Raw genomic sequence first — 17,332 nt, forward strand, 5'->3', positions numbered from 1 at the left:
ACAGGATGACGAGACGTGTTGAAATCCGAGTGACTGCCTGTCAATACGTCCATGCAAGGTGTAGCTTGAAATGAGTGAAAATAGAAACTTGGTACACGGGGTTCTTGGCAAAAAAGAGAGAACGAGTTTATGATCATGATCACAACACCTTAAGATCAAAACTGTAATTTGGTGAGGACACCTGTAGTTTCAAAATTTTTTCAAAGTAGGTAGGGCCCTAATAGGTTTAATGTATGTACATATCTCCTCAAGTACTTCAGCTAAATCAACGTCACTTGCTCAGAACAAATATTTTATTAAAATTGGACAATGGGCGTGACACTCCGTATATTTAGGTGAAAACCCATATCTCGGAACTTGCTCGACCAATATCAACCAATTTTGATATTTAACATTATTTTGACATTCTTATATGACAGTGCAAAATAATCTCTCTGAATCTCTCATATTCCAGTATACAAATGAAGAACCAATGATTCCATCGACATAAAACTTTGCACATATAGTGCCTTTAAGATTTACCACCTGATGGCTAAAAATTGTCAAAATCGGATTACAACTATTCAAACCCCCGGATATCGGACATGTGGACCCCAGTTCCTATTGCGAAAAAGTCCTCTACTTTATCATTATGCGAAAGTTGTACCACCCTGTGCCAGAAAAAATACGTACAATATTCGTTTTTGCTTTCTACAACTCAAAAGCTAACGAATATTTTATTCGAAAATTGGCTTGAAAATCCGAAAATCGAGTTACAGAATATAAAAAATCCGAATTCGAGTAAATTGATTTTCGAATCGAGTTACAGAATAGGCCCCCAGTTCCAGAACTTAACCCTTCTTTACTTGCCTTAATAAGCTCTTATCCACGGAGAAGGACGGAATCACTGCATCAGTGAAGGATCTTTTTACGCCAACAGAACTTGAAACTCGAAAAATATATATGTATGTATGTATGTAATTTGTTTATTTTTTCAAACATTTAACCTACATCGGGACAAAAAAGCACAAGAAAATTGTAATTAAATTTTCCGGGTAAATGATATTTCAAAGTATTTTACTAAGTTGGCCAGACTATCCTTAATTACTATGCAAAATATGAGTGGAATCTGTGAACCAGATTGGTTAAAGCAGCTGCTTAAGTCGGTACACCTCAGTAATGCGTTGCGATTTTTACAATGGATAAAAATATCGAACAAAGAATTCGCCTAAAATTTTGTTAAAATTTCAAAAGTTGGAAAAGGTTTACGGTGATTCAGTTTTATCAAAAAGACAAGCCTACGAGTGGTACAAAGCCTTCTAAAACGGTCGAGAGATCATTGAAGACATGCCTCATTCTGGACGAGCTGTGACCTCTTCAACTGATGAAAATATTTAAAAAAGTGAAGGGTACGGTGCTTGAAAACCGTCAGGCAAGCGTTAGAGAGATGGCAAGAGAGAGCTGGACATCTCTCGCGAGTCCGTTGGAATGATTTTGGTGCCTATTTTTTGTATGAATCGCGATCTTACGCGACTCATACCGTTAAAACTGAATATTTTTCAAAAAACACGATTGTGACCGAATTCAAAGCCAAAAACGCTATGAATACCATCGATCAACCACCGTATTCACCAGATTTGACTCCGTGTGATTTTTTCTCATTCACCAAACTGAAATAGCCGTTCCGTGGAACTTGTTTTCAGTCGATCGAAGAGAGAAAACAAGGTTCGCTGGAGGAGCTCTGAAAGCCGTGCCAAAAAGTGCTTATGAAAAGTGTTTCGAGGACTGGAAAAACCGTGGGCATAAGTGTATTACATCTGATGGGGATTGCTTTGAAGGCGACAAAATAAATATTGATGAATAATTAATTAGTTTGCGTCAATAAAAATATTTAACAAATTGATACAGTCTTTTTTTTAATTTATTCAAAATCGTCTATTTTTACTGTCTGTCGCATTAGGTGTACCCTGGAATATGCAGCATTACATGAGTTTTAAGCCCATTTTGTTTATTTTACTGTACATACAAACATATGTATAACACGAGGAATGGGCTTAACATCTTAATACCATTCAAATTACTACAAACATTTTATTGCAGCACTTGAAATATTTTGGAACTGCTATTTTTCAAAATCTCTAGTTTCAATTTTCGGCATTTCCGACACATTTCATTTCAAGTGGACAACTCAATCGAGTGTCTATGCATGTGTGTCTGTATATACTACATAAACCTATATAAACCTAATTTATTTTATGAATTCAGAAGATGAATCACTAATTTGATTAAAATCAAGTCATGCGCCACCAGAGATTTCTTTAAAAATAACTTCAAGTGCCACAACTTGAAAATGAGTCTCTATACGGTTGCGCCTCAAACACGCCACTGATCCCCCCAGCGCATAGTGACAGCCAAGGGCACTTAAGCAAATGCATAATAAAGCTAATGTACAATTAAAGGAATAATTTGTATGGCATTACAGTTGCGCTTATTACCCTTTTTTTGCATTACTTAGGCACCGAGTGACAGCTTGTTTAAAAATAACTTACGATACACCACCGCATAGAATACTCGAGAGTCCGTTGAATAGCGGCGCTGCAGAGTTAGATGCTTGAAATCTTAGCCGAGTGTGCTGTAATTGCCAATGAGCGACGGCTCTGCCGGGTACTTCATCCCGAATAGGAAATTGAGCACAAAGCAGACTCTATCACGACGTCCTCGGCAAAAGTGGAAGGAATTGTATATAAAGCAGAAACATATACATATCTATGCACTCTATGCTCCATGTGAACCGCTTTAAATGTCCCCCTCTCCGAACAGTATAATAGTCGTTTTTAATAGGTGTACGCCATGACAGCTGCACGGGAACCTGTCTCGTGGCTATGAAATGTACCTCTGATGTCTCTTTCATTGCCTAACACATAGGCCGCCGCCACATTAATGACAAGGCAAGAAAAATGAAAAACATTTCCCTTGAACAACACGCTTGAATAGGCGCGTACTGTCCACACTAACTGGTTGGTTGATATTGATAAGGACACGGAGCGTTGGCTGGACTATAGGCGTGTGTATATAGTAGTAGTATCCACAATGACATGCCTTTATGTACATTAGTTAAACACATTGCACCGCTCGCAAGTAAATATCTACATATAATAGAATTATACAAGCGTTGGCTCCAAGTACATACGGGTAATACACGAGGGTGGTCTCAGAAGGATACGAACTCCGCTCCTTAAAACTAGTTTTTAAAGACTAGCGAATGAATACATTTTAGAACACCTTTTATTTAATATTACTATTTTCACAGATAATCAAAAAAAGCGTGGACAATTGTCTGAGTGGATGACCTGCATCTGATAGATCCTGTGCATTATATATCAAAACTTCCAGATCTCCGAAGGTTTAAATATATGAAATATATAGATTTTTCTGTTGAACAAATGTTGCAGTCGCCTTAAAAAACCGGTAGTGGTTATGAAAGGACGATCTCAAGGTTCAACTCTGAGAAAGCTCTCTTTTTCTTTTTTAAATGTTTACTAAGGATCACTGATTTCAAGAGAGAATGCAAGGGCAACCTGAGGATTTTTTAGACTATCAAATATTATTTCTTCTTTGCAGCCACTTATAACGATCCAAGTAAAGGAGAGCCGTAACTGAGAGTGTAAACGAAGGACCGTGTAGAGTCGACTCGGCGCCATTCGCAGCTATTCGAACTGACTTATGGAAAGACTTGGCTAATTTTACGTCAAGATCTTAAATTGAAAGCGTACAAAATATTTGCAGTGCAAGAACTGAAACCGCTCGACCTTCCAAAGTGACATCGCTTCGTTTTATGGGCTCTTCAAAAATTTCCAAGCAGATCCGATGTTTTCGAGACAAATTTTTTTCAGCGATGAGGCCCTTTTCTCTCTTAATGGGTATATAAACAAGCAAAATTACCGCATTTGGGACGAAGAGCAACCTGAAGAGATTACAAAGCTGCCATTTTATCCAGAAAAACAACGGTTTGTGAGCCGCTGGAATCGCAGGTCCATAATTCGTAACCGTCAATACCGACCATTATCGCACCATGTTAAGCGACTATTTGATGCCTGTCATCGAAGCTCGTGATCTCGGCGACATTTGTTTTCAACGAGACGGCGCCACTCCCCACACATCGCATCAATTAATGGATTTATTGAGAGCACACTTCGGTGAGCAGATAATTTCACTATTTAGGCCGGTCGATTGACCATCAAGACTTTTTCCTGTGGTGATAATGTAAAGTCTAAAGTCTATGCGAGCAATCCCGCTTTGATTCAGGCCTTGGAGCAAAACATCACGCGTGTCATTCGCCAGTTAACAATCGAAATGTTCGAACAAGTCATCTAAAATTGGACTCAACAGATGGACCAGATGGATGAGACGTAGCCACGGCTCACATTTGAAAGAGATAATCTTCAAAGAATGAAATCCAAAGGTTGTTCTTTGGAATGATAATAAACAATCCCCATTAAATTTGAAGTTTCTGTGTTTTTTCTTTAAAGTAGGGAACCTCGAAATGGATCACAGTCATCAAAATGCTTTTATAGCTAGTAAACTTCTTGGGCAGCCCTCGTGCATATATGTTTATGGAAATGGACATCTAATGTAGGAGTTTTTGTTCGATTGCACGTGTGCTTAGTCATGACACACTTTCAAGGTCCGTACCTAATGTCTAATGTTTACATTATGAAGTCATTCTACTGTGTTATGCATGAAATGTATTGAATGGGCAATCATAATCAGCAAAACAGCCAGCTTTAGCCTTTTCATACAAAGTAATTGTATACTCCAGCATATATGTACATACATATGTATAATATATCAATGTGGATATGGGAATATGGATAAATGGTTTAATGCATGATTTATTCATGAGAATAACCGACACAAAATGACTCTAATCAAATTATCTAGCTATTGATAATATAATAAAATAAAATAAATGAAATTTTGTTTAATTATTTAAAAAAATGGAACAACCGACCATGCACCTGAAACGGAGACAATGGGCAGCTGGAGAGGAAAAAAATCTATTTTTTTACCAAATCCACTGAGTTGCTGAATAAGGTTTAATTTGGTTACCACCCGGGAGCACAATGGGCCGCCTGCGCTCTGACGCTCATGCTCCTTTTCAAACAACCAACCAATCATAGGCCAGACGGTATCGCTCTTTAAATAATGTTTTGCTAAGAGTTCTATGCAGGGCACGTTACAAAGATCAGGTCTATTTGGCGTCACTGTAGCTTTACGTATCACTTTACAACTGTGGCTTGTAAGGGAAGCTTTATAGTTGAAAGTGATGTTGGAGGAAAGCGTTATGAGGGGAAAACTCATTACTTTAGAAGATATTGTCAAAAATACTTATGGTAACTGTTCCTTTATAACGTCCATAAATTGTAACGAAAACTTGAGCGGCCAACTTTAAACATCAGTCACTTGAGAGAAATGTCATACTCAGGCTTAAGTTATGTCCGGCTTTGATTGAGAGATCTATAAGTAAAGTCATATGCTCTTCATTACAATAAGTGTAATATACCGATCTCATAACTACATATATTTGAGTCTTGAAAGCCTGTGAAAAAACTAACTTTGACAAACTAACTAATCTTTGAAAGGTATATTGTCGTTTCAAACTGGAATTATATCAACAGCAAAGACCTGTGATATTCAAGCAGAAACAACAACGGACTGAAGATTCTGAGCAACGGTTGGAGTTCTTCAAACGGAAAAAACATACATTTCTCTCATCTATATGAGACAATGGATCAGACATACAATAGATAATGTATGAATTGCACTTCAAATTGCTTTACAACAATCCGCACGAGCCTTTTTTTGAGCGATTGTCAAATTGTGCGGGATCCAACGAGAACAAACCTTTTTTACGGCCAGGTGTTCATGCAATATCGAATGTATGCTGGTGGGAGAAATGCATAGGCATGCCTCTATCTGAAGGTATGTATGTTACATGACGGTCTTTCATTATCAGTTCACATGTTTTCTGGCACAACGGCTGTTTTTGGACGACCTTCACGGAATTCGTTTTTGAGCCAGCGTCGCTAACGATTGAATTCGTTGTACCAGTTTTTCACAGTGCTATAGGATGGTGCTTCATAGCCATACAAAGATTTTAGTTCATCGATGCACTCTTGTCGTGATAATCCACGTCGAAAGTTGGGAAAAATGATCGCACGAAAATGTTCACGAGCTAATTCCATTTTTTGGCCGAGATGAATTTTTTAATTTAGTTTTGCCCTAGGCCAGAATATATATAGCAGCCCTCGTATTCGCAACACTATTACCCATCTTAAGACCCAGCACTCAATATTGGATAATATTCGACCGATTAGACCGCGTCCAGCATGCAGTGAAGAAAATATAGCAGCCGTAGCTGAGAGTGTACACGAAGACCGTGGAGAGTCGATTCGGTGCCGTTCGCAGCAACTCGGCCTGACATATGGAATGACTTGGCGCATATTACGTCGAATTCTTAAATTGAAAGAGTGCAAGAACTGAAGCCGCTTCTCCTTCACAAGCGAAATCGCTTCGCACTTTGAGCTCTTGAAAAGTTTCGAGAAGATCCGACGTTTTCGAGCCAAATTTTGTTCAGCCCCTTTCCGGCTTAATGGGTATGTAAACAAGCAAAATTGTCTTATTTGGGACGAAGAAAGAAAATCCAGAAAATGCAACGGTTTAGTGTGGTTTGTGGGCCGTTGGAATAATCGCGCCATGATAACCGACTATTTGATGCCTGAAATTGAAGCTCGTGGTCTCGGCGACATTTGGTTTCAACTAGACGGCGCCACTTCCCACACATCACATCAATCAATGGATTGATTGAGATAACCCTTTGGTGAGCAGATAATTTCAAAAAGTAGTTCAAAATGTAGTTATTATGTACTCATATTTTTCACAACACTAAAAAGTAAATTTTATAAAAAGTAAACAATTACTTTCCCTTCATATTCTCATTCATTTTCTTTTTGAACCGAGTAGACAAAATTCTAACAAAAATATTTAAATTTGTTAAGCAATAAAATATTCAAAATACTAATGGAACTAATTGGATTGGTTTACAGGTTCGATTGGGGGAAAATAGGTAATGACTCCTTAGTGGCACAATTGGCAGCACTTAACAACCCGGGATTTAAGCTCCAAGCTAATTTGCCTTACGCCCAACTATGTGTAGGCTCCTACCCAGGCGATATTGCGATCTACAAAGAAAGTGGCGAAGCATTATCAACAGAGTTGCCATTTATGCTGAAAGTGTTGAGTATGAACAAGGCGATTAGCTTACACGTTCATCCGAACAAAACCAACGCTGAATACTTGCATTTAAGAGAGCCCAAATTCTACAAGGATTCCTGGCATAAACCTGAAATGGCAATCGCCCTAACACCCTTTGTGGCTGTATGTGGTTTCCGGCCACTATCCGAAATCAAGAATATGTTAATGGATATATATCCACTAAAAAAGTTCGTAATGGCCGATTCTGATGACATTGACCTTTTGGATGCGGGCGATGAACAGGGATTGCGGAATTGCTATCAAAGAATATTTGATAGAGACTTAGAAGCTGTAGCTCAATGCGTGGAAGAAATATCCAAAGACTTTGGCAAAGAAATGTGCAAATTCGATGTGCTGGAAATATTCAATGTGCTCAAAAGGGACTTTCCCAGGGATATTGGTGTGATTTTAATATTCTTTTTGAATGTTATACGTCTGGAACCGGGTCAAGCGATGTTCGCCGATGCAGGCCAAATTCATAGTTATCTAGCTGGCGATTGTATCGAGTGCATGACACCTTCTGACAATGCAATCCGTGCCGGTTTAACAATAAAATATAGAGATACCAAACATTTATCCAATATATTGAACTACAAAAGTTCCACTGCCGAGGACATAATAGTCAAACCCGAACGCATTAATGATCAGCAGGTGATATTCAAGCCACCTATTGAAGACTTTGCAGTCACGCAAATAACATTGAGACCTGAAGATGATGTTTATGTTTTACAAATTGAACAATCTCCTGGTATAATGCTGGTTTTATGTGGTCAACGCACTTTCGAAGTCAACGGTGTAAAACAAACGCAATTAAAACGTGGATCTATTCTGTTTCTGCCTTTCGAAGCGGGCACTGAGCTGCGATTTTTAGCCAGTGGAGACGAAAAAGAAAGTTTTGTGGCTTACATCAGCACCGCAAATACCCCGCCAAACCCGACGACAGATACATAATCGAAGTTGCTGAAAGTCCAATTATTATGGAAATGTAAGCTTGACTTTAAGTTATCGCAGACAATGTAAGAGTTCCAAAAAAATTCAAACTTGTTCTTTTATGCAAAACTGTATCCAAAACTAATGAAATCAGTATATGTAAGAACAATATCCGATGTGTTTTTCTGAGAATGATGGGATTTTTCTTAGAAAACATATTGTTTACGACTACTAAACTCTTTCATGGGGGTGAACCTATGAGTCTCACTAAACTCTTAGCAACTTCTTGAAGATAACGATAGAGGCTTATTAGTGTTGGCGAAATTAACCAGATGGTTCGTTTCCATTCAAGGAAATAGATAAGAAACGGGTGTGTTGTCTTAGCTAAAGGCTCTTTCCTTATGCGGTTCAAATTTGTCTAGGTCTTTTTAAGATTGGGTAGGAACAATCTATCAATATCTATATATATAAGGAAGCGAAGCAAATGGGACAGGTAGTGAACGGGGGCAAGATGAAATATTTTTTGTCATCAAACAAACAGTCGTCGCACTCGCGGCTTGGCTTCCGCGTCACTGTTGCAAGTCATAACTCCAAAGCCGTAGATAATTTCGTCTGTCTTGGAACCAGTGCTAACACCAACAGCAAAGACCAAACTCTATACGTCACTTATTTTTCCCGTCCTGCTGTATGGTGCAGAGACATGAACGATGACACCATCTGAGAAGTCGACGTTAAGAGTTTTCCAGAGAAAGGTGCTGGGAAGATTAATGGTCCTTTGCGTATTGACAACGGCGAGTACCGTCGTCGATGGAATAATGAGCTGTACGAGATATACGACGACGAGCAAATTAAGAGGCAGCGGATACGCTGGCTAGGTCACGTCATCCGAACACTCCATCTCTGAGAGTATTCAACGCAGTACCCGGTGGGGGATGGTAAGAGGAAGATCTCCACTCTGTTAGAAAGACTAGGTGGACAAGGACTTGGCTAGGCTTGGAATCTCCAATTGGCACCAAATAGCGAAAAGGAAAAACGATTGGCGCGCTGTTGTTACTCGGCTATAACCGCGTAAGCAATGTCTACGCTAATAAAGAAGAAACTATCTACATTTTTGTATAGAAAACACTTCGATTATAACTTATAACTGTGTAAACTTTTTTCACAAGCTTAGCTACAATAAGTAATATACTTTTTGAGTGTTATAGGAAGTCTACTTTAACATGAACATAAGTATTTGCTTGGCATAAAGCATTCCGTGAAGGTTGTGAAGCCATCAAAGACTTCGAAGGCTTCTTGTGTGTCATCCTATCACGACTGATAATAACGATAATATCGAAAAAGTTAAAGAAACAGTGCGTGAAACCATAATATTGACATCAGAGAGATTTCAGCGGATCTCAAGATCTCTTATGGATCGACTCAACATATTTTAGTTAACACGTATGGATGCTATACTAGTACCAGAAGAGCAGACCAGACTTTTTGCAAAAATGACGTCGAGTAGAGGTCGCAAAAGATATGTGTGCTTGGCAACGTATCTGTTTACCTCCCTTCAAACGCTTCATTGTCGTGGGTTTATAAATACTTGTACGACGTCAAAACTGTTCAACAATCTAGTGAATGGCGCACTAAAAATTTGCCAAAACCGAAAATACAATGTCAAAAGTTTTGTTTGATCACCGTGATGAGGGTCACGATGAATCTGTTCTACAGGGACCGACGGCCGTTTGAGGCGTTCGTTTAAGCAATTAGTCGTAAACGACCGGATTGATGTGCATTCTTACCTGATTGTGACCGACTTTGTGGTCAAACACGAAAGGAGAATCAACGCTTAGTCACCATATTTGCCAGATTTGGCTGCCTGTGACTTTATTCTGTTTACGAAATTGAAAAATAGATTTGAGATACGCGCTATGACTCCATTAAAAGCCTTTTGCTGAAAGCCATCTCAGCCCAGGCTTATAACATAAAGCTTTGGCATGCTTATACTGACTCAGAAGGCTTTAAAAATGTATGCACTTATAAGGATTTGTAACAAAATACGCGATATTTTTTTTCTTTTGTCAGTCTGGGTCAAATTTGATCAGACCGGTTCTTCACTTTTTGCGGTTATCTACGAAACACCTTAATCTTTCTTATTTTAGATTTAATAATATCATAATAATATAATAATAAATAAATAAGATTACCTCAGATTTGAATTTGATAGAGAAAAAGAGGTGTTGAAGTCATGTGTTGACAAAATCGTGGAATTCGAGAGCATCAATTCTTTTTATTGAGAAGATGATACGGTCTTTTAAGGCTTTCTTAATTCTTAATACAAGTACACTTCCCATATTAATACAAAATTTAAGCCATTTTTTTTTTAAATGTTTGGAATAATTATAGAAATCTGCTTTTTTTAATGATCATAGTGCTTTAGAAACTTTGTCATCAAGTCCGTTTGGTACAAGTGCTCGACCTCGACCTTAACTATTCGACGATTACTGGCAGCAGTTCGGACGCTTTTTTGGTTTCTGGAAAATTGTGAGGCAATGATGTGTTATCTACTCTTACGAAATGGTGAAAATATATGACTGGGCAACGGTTCAAGACTACATTTGACTGAGAAAGTATCACAATTTTGCGCGGAGGTGTTTGCTTCACGGCTGAAACAATAAACACCAAAGCTAATGAAGCCCTAATAATAATACTTTAAACTTTAAATGAAAAAGCCGCATTCGATTTCCGAGTGCGTAAATAGTCTGGCACAAATTTACCAACAGACACTGATGTAGCAGATTGATTGGTTACTTTTTTAATCAAAAGTGTTTCAAACCTCAACAGAATTGAATTGGAAAAGCCAAACACATCTATTCAAAAGTCAGCGCTTCGCTCGTGTCACGAGATAAACACCGCAACAATAAACTTTAACAGCAACTGCAACTGACAGCTAACCAACCACAACAACAACAATAGCAATATAAGCCAAATAAACAACATAGCACTCGGAATCATCACAATTACACAGCCACCCATTTCGTATGAAAGTTTGTATGCAATACCCATCGCACAAGTCACAAATACAAACAGACAAATTTACGTGCATGCGTGAGTGTGCATGTGTACTTCATCCGTTCCATTCATTTGTACCGTACCGTAGTGAGAGCGTCGCACGTCTAAAAGCGATGACCCAAATACGTGTACGTGGCCTCGTGCATCAGCCCTGTAATAATGCTGATTGCCATAGGACGAGTAAAGTGCAACACTGTTGTAAGCATGCATGCATGCCGAGGTGAAGGTAAAAGTGGGTGAAATCCATAATCGATAAACTTATGCACAATGAACGATGTGATGGTTCGTCATTTCCCGCTAGGAAATCGCATTATGCTCGTCAACGACCTCAAAGGAAAACTTATAATAGCAAAGCTTCCCCGAAGACGACTCGTAACTCATTTCTAGCAATATTGAGTTGAAGATGTAGCACAGTTTGGGACATTGCATTGTAAGGTAAGGTAATGTTTTGAAACCCATATCAATTCGCATTGACGACCTTTCAGAATCTCTCTAGACCTACAAACAAGTAATCCTTTGTTCAAAGTAGGAATTCGTGAGTACCCTACTATATCGATGGCTAAAAACGATCAAGAACTATTACTTAGATCGTTTAAAGAATAGCAAATTCCGCTACAATAGAAATAATAATACCGATCTTTTACATTATATAAACGTGTAGAATATTATATATTTTTAGATGACGAAACTTTGCATTCTCCTGAAAAAAATTTATGAAAGTAAGTGCTTAAAAATAATTAAATATTATTTTGTACCTTTAGCCCTCAACACTATACGTAATGCTTCTGTAATTGTAAATGTAAAGGGGTTTTCAATAAGAGCGCTACAAAAGTTTAGGGTAGTAATAAAAATCATTATTTCGATTGCTTTTGGATAGCCACCACGGGCACGCTTGCAGCAGTCCAGACGCTGAACCCAATTTTCGACGGTTTTCCAGTATAAATCGGCGATACTGCTGCAATTTCACATTCGATATTCATACGAACTTTATGAGTCGTCGCTGGCTTGTTGGCATAGACCATAAACTTGACGTAGCCTCACAGGAAATAGTCTAACGGCGTCAAATCGCACGACCGAGGCAGCCAATATTCGGTTATCAGTGAGCGGTAGCGATTCCCATTCATAGTAACGTGCCGGTCTTGATCATCACGGAAGAAGCCACCGCCCATAAACCGCACCAAACAGTCATTTTTTCGGGATGCAATGTTGTCTCATGGAGTACGTACGAAAGTACCTTCCCAGGAATGAAGAATGTCATTGATATCCCAAACCGTTTTTATTTAATTTAAAAAAAATTTTATATCGCCCCACTGTTAAAGTTGAGACCACTGACTCTGAATTTCGGTAGTAAATTTTAATAATTTCGGCTCATTATTGGATCGTATAGCTTTCCAATGAAATGACAAGCTTTACTGAAAAGAAATGTAAGAAAAATGGGGAAAAATATGGTGTCGTTTGTTGTCCCTATCAGTTTACTTTTGTAGTGCCCTATTGAAAACCACTATATCTAATTACTGGACTAACGTTCTGAAGTTTACGGACTGACAACTTTCGAATAACAAGTTTTGATAAAATAAAGGTTCCGAAACAGCAATAGTTTAAAAAGTTCTTAGTTTTTTAATCTCACAGTGCCGATTAATCTAGTCCAGATTGCCAACTCAAATTGTGGTACAGAGAGAGTTATTTAAGTCATATGTTGCGATTATAATTTTTCGACCGGAATAGGAGAATATTTTTGTGACCACCCTCAGGATAGGTAAAATTTTTAAAGACAGTGAATGTGTATGGGAAATCAAATAAAGTTAAATACTCTTATATCTAAAAATATTTGATTCAAGAGAATACTCTTTATCAAGAATATCACATGCATTAGAAAAAATTTGATAATTTATTGGAATGCCCCTTAACCTTTAGGGTGTTCAAAAATATAATATTTTTTTTAATATTAAAGGAAAAAATATTTCAAGCTTCTGACACTTGAATTCTGTAGATTTTATAGAACATTGTGAAAAAACTTTTTCTTTAAGATAATACATTTTTTCATATAGCAATTTCCTACAGGGACTGGTAAAATACATATTTGATAGGAATACATACCCAATAAGGCTTGAAATAAGCGTGATTTGAAAATCCGTATCACCCGTTCGATGGCTATGCGCAGTGCACGATCCTGCGGCTCTGATAGTCTCGAGTGATAATCCTCCAATAATTCAAGGGCACGATGTGCTTCTGCAATAGTAGAGAAAGCAAGGTTAGAAACAGCAAATACTTGTAAATTTTAGCATGCAATGTGTTTGAGAGAGGGAGTGAAACAGAGAGAGGTAAAAGCTAAGCTAATTATGTTGTCGATAGGACGGACAGTTTAATAGCGAAAGCGTTTAAATACCTTGATTTCGTTACGATACATACAATAAATGTTTATATGTATATTTCCTATACTATATATTACATTTAGTTATTTATGAAGCTAGTGGGTGCAGTTGTGAAAAAAACTAAATTTATAATTGTGTTTTTGTGAAAAAGTCAGTTTATCATACTTTGTATATCGGCAAAGCGTTCGTCAAGCGTCATTTCCGGCGTGGTCTCCTCTATTTGACTGGCTTGTCCGAAAACCGTAGACCAATAGCCACGTGTATCATCGTCGCCGCCCACAGCACCCTCCACATCCATCTCTTCCTCCTCATCCACATCCATCGCGTTGGTCGTTTCGACAGTTTCGGCACCGATAACTGTTATTGATATCGCTTCCGCAACCGCATCGGCCGCTGCCGTTACTTCGGCCTCCATATCAACATTATAACTCTCTTCGGCTTTTGTAACCGACTCGAACGTGTTTTGTTTCGTTTGCGGCGTTTGGCCATAAATGCGTTCACGTTCGATCGATTCGATCATCGTTTTAAAACGATTCAATTCGAAACGTAAACTCTCCGACATATTGGTTAATTGTGTATTATACGATTTCGAAAATGAGCGTTCTCTTATCCTATTGCTTAAATTATTCGTATACACTTCGTTCTCATCACGTGATATATCCGATTCGGACTTTTCAAAATAACCAGACTCAATGTCTGGTGTTTTAAGGCCACTACTCAAGAGATGTCCGTACTCTAGCAGATCCTGTGCCGAGTAGTAACACTCTATCGATTCGCGTACACTATCGCGCCAATTCTCTTCGTCCGCCAAGACGCTGCCGATGTTTATAGTAGACGTGTTGTTCTCGTTGTTGATTGCGTTTGCTTCGGCTGGTGTAGTTAAGCATTGCGAACTTTTGAGGTCGTCACCGCCGCAACAGTCGTTGTCACCTTCGTCGTTGACGTTTTTGTCGGACACTAGCACCGAATGTTGTTCTATTTCTGGAAACTCTTCTAGTTGGTAATCCTTGATATTTACGTTCTCCTCGCGTATGTCGCTTGCAGATTCTTCTTTTATTACTTTAGTATTTATATCAGCGATTTCTTCTTCAAACAATTCAAAACTTGCATGAGCAGCCGTCGGCACAGCGCAATCTGTTTGCTCTTCTAAAAAGGCACCGCGTTCATTATATTTAGCATCGATTTCTGCAGACGCTTGTATGGCACCGCATACAAGTGTTGATGGCTGAACATTTAATTCTACTTGGGCTGTTGATTTGGTTTCGTCGAAGTTTCTGGTATCGTCATCAGGAGCGTCTAGACTCTTAAAGGGTTCTTCGTCGATGTCTCCGTCCTCTTCGGAGCTATCACCTAGATTGCCACTAATTTTTATAACTTTTACGGTATAAACTTCGGCCGATTCATAACTATCTGTGGTCTCTTTTGCGCCAACAGACTCGCCTAAATCGGTTTCGGACTGCTCGTATTGCCTTTCATCACAGCTGCTTTGTTTCAGCGGTACCTGTTCTTCGTCCTCTTCCGAAGTATATTTTCCTGTTGTCTTGATGCTTTTATTGTAATTCCTTATCTTGGACGTATTAAGTGAGATTGTCGTCTCACGTTCAAGCGATTGCTGTAGTCTTCGTTTAACGTGCTGCCTACTCCTCGGACGTCTATTTCGGCGTACTTTATAAGCGTCTGAAACTAAAAGACATGTTCTTTCAGTGCGTCCATTATCGTTGTCATCATCATCATCGTCATCGTCATCATCAATGTCATATACATCACTACCGGCGTGCGTCACGACATCACTGATGGAACCGAAATCAATGTCTCTCATATCACCAATATCCTCGCCATATTCTGGCGCTGAAGAGTCAGCATCGTCGTCATCATCATCATCATCGTCGTCATGAAATGTATGATTATCGCTGCTGGTCAATAGATTGGGATCACTACTTCGCTCGCGCTCACTGTCCGTGTCCATATTCGGTCCGCAATTTATTTACGTCCAAATTTTCAATTATTATGAACTAAATTTTAAAAACTGTTTTTGTATATTGTAATGTGTTGTGTATTATTTCGAAAACCCGCGAAATGTGTTTCGAGAACGTCTTGTCAGCAAACCACGTCTTTAACTAACCACTAAGCTCTGCGGAAAACATACAAAATGCCCTACAAATTACGCATTCTCATTGCAATGCATGCCATTCCCATGTTAGTAAGTATGAGCGAGACAGACGGATGCGGAGAGAGAAGCATGAGTGACAGATATATTATTATATATGAATATACGTAGCCAAGTAAAACCAATCAATAATGATCGATGAAAGTTATGATTTTGAACTGTGTTTGGAATGTGGTGGACAATGCGCGATTTTACAGAGGGGGATCCAATAGTTTTGTAAAAATTTTTTAAACAATATCAAAAAATATATATATTTATTACTAAATGGAAAACAAAGGAGATTAACTTATTTTTTTTTTAATAGTGTCGATTTCATTTACCAATTTTTGGTTTAGTCATGTCCTACCTAATAAATAAGTTTCCCAGTATAAATTTTGGTTCAATATATGTGACCTGGTCTACGGAAAGGGGGCTTAGGTGTCAAAAAAAAGGAGAACAATTAATGAGATAACGAGAAACTGGCGATTATTTTTAACAGCTTTTCCCAGAAAACTAGTTTTCGCACGTTAGCTCCCTTTTCGTGGACCAGGTCACATATATGTATATTAGGGTCCTTAAAAAAAAGTTTTAATTTTTTTTTAACTCTTACCCCCTCAAATGTTAGTGATTGACAAATTAAAAATCCTCCCTCAAGCCAGGCACTCTAGCTTAACTGTAAGGGTCGCTATTTTTTTTAGGTTCCCATTCATTTAACATATCGCTCATTTGCTGTAAGACAAAATTTAAAAATTTTCTCGGAAAAGTTCTGGAAAATTCGCGTTTTTTCGGCCTTCTAACTGTATATAACCCCTTATATTCCTCAAAAATAGGTTTTATTTTATCCCATTTAGTTAATGTTCTTACTGAATGTCGTGGAAAAACATATCTTTCCTGCAATTAACTTCAAATATTGTACTCATATAACTAAAATAACAATAATAATAGCTGGCAAGAGTTCATTTTTGTCTCCCTAGTAGCACACTACATCTGTAATACCTCTTCTCTCTTTTATTTTGATACTCTAACTGCAAATACCTTCGTTCGAATTCATTAACTCTTCGAGACATTATAACCCACAAGAAAGGGGCCTTGATTGAACCACCCTGTACTTAAGCACATTTAGTTAACGGTTTTAACATGACAGTTGTGGCAAGGCCATTATTTGCGTTTTCATTTAAGAGCTTTTACATTCAGTGAAAGTGAAATTACACAATTCGTTACAAAACAAAGAAAATCCACCACAACAAAACAAGGAAAGAAAAATATGTTTCTAAACGCATGACGGACCCAAAGTGACATATTGCATTACAAGAAACTCAAGTCAAAACAACCTTTTGCCTTTTGTCACATGTTTATTGCGAATTTTCGTTCACTCTTCGTATGTTTTATTTTACTCTTTTCTGAATATATCAACTTATTAGTAGACTTTTGTGTACCAAATAAATATGTATTGGAGCCTTTGCGTATTTTGCCTGTAAAATAATCTGGAGAGTTTAACTAAAATTATTATCTTGTGCATTAGATCGGCATATTTATA

At 38.1% G+C, this 17,332-nt stretch overlaps 2 protein-coding genes across 17 annotated transcripts in view; one reads left to right on the top strand and one right to left on the bottom strand.

Annotated features, from left to right (window-relative positions):
- LOC126758931 (disks large 1 tumor suppressor protein) overlaps positions 1-17,332 on the bottom strand; it is a 154,617-nt gene that overhangs the window by 116,973 nt on the left and 20,312 nt on the right. For 15 of the 16 annotated variants that reach the window (XM_050473395.1, XM_050473391.1, XM_050473403.1 and 12 more), the window contains exons 1-2: positions 13,815-15,768; positions 13,375-13,506 (exon numbers count right to left, since the gene is read on the bottom strand). In XM_050473395.1, the coding sequence (XP_050329352.1) occupies positions 13,375-13,506; positions 13,815-15,615 (1,933 nt within the window). In that variant the 5' untranslated portion in view covers positions 15,616-15,768. Of the gene's footprint in view, positions 1-13,374; positions 13,507-13,814; positions 15,769-17,332 lie in introns of those variants that run through there. The other variant, XM_050473404.1, reaches the window with a different exon arrangement.
- On the top strand, positions 6,977-8,357 carry LOC126758965 (mannose-6-phosphate isomerase-like). Its single transcript, XM_050473463.1, has one exon. The coding sequence runs from the start codon at positions 7,060-7,062 to the stop codon at positions 8,242-8,244; it is 1,185 nt and encodes a 394-aa protein (XP_050329420.1). The 5' UTR covers positions 6,977-7,059; the 3' UTR covers positions 8,245-8,357.

The sequence above is a fragment of the Bactrocera neohumeralis genome, chromosome 5 (assembly GCF_024586455.1).
Source record: "Bactrocera neohumeralis isolate Rockhampton chromosome 5, APGP_CSIRO_Bneo_wtdbg2-racon-allhic-juicebox.fasta_v2, whole genome shotgun sequence".
Lineage (NCBI taxonomy): Eukaryota > Metazoa > Arthropoda > Insecta > Diptera > Tephritidae > Bactrocera > Bactrocera neohumeralis.

Bases quoted from the DNA above. Each gene is read 5' to 3' on its own strand.
- LOC126758965 (XM_050473463.1), top strand. From the start codon at position 7,060: ATGGAACTAATTGGATTGGTTTACAGGTTCGATTGGGGGAAAATAGGT.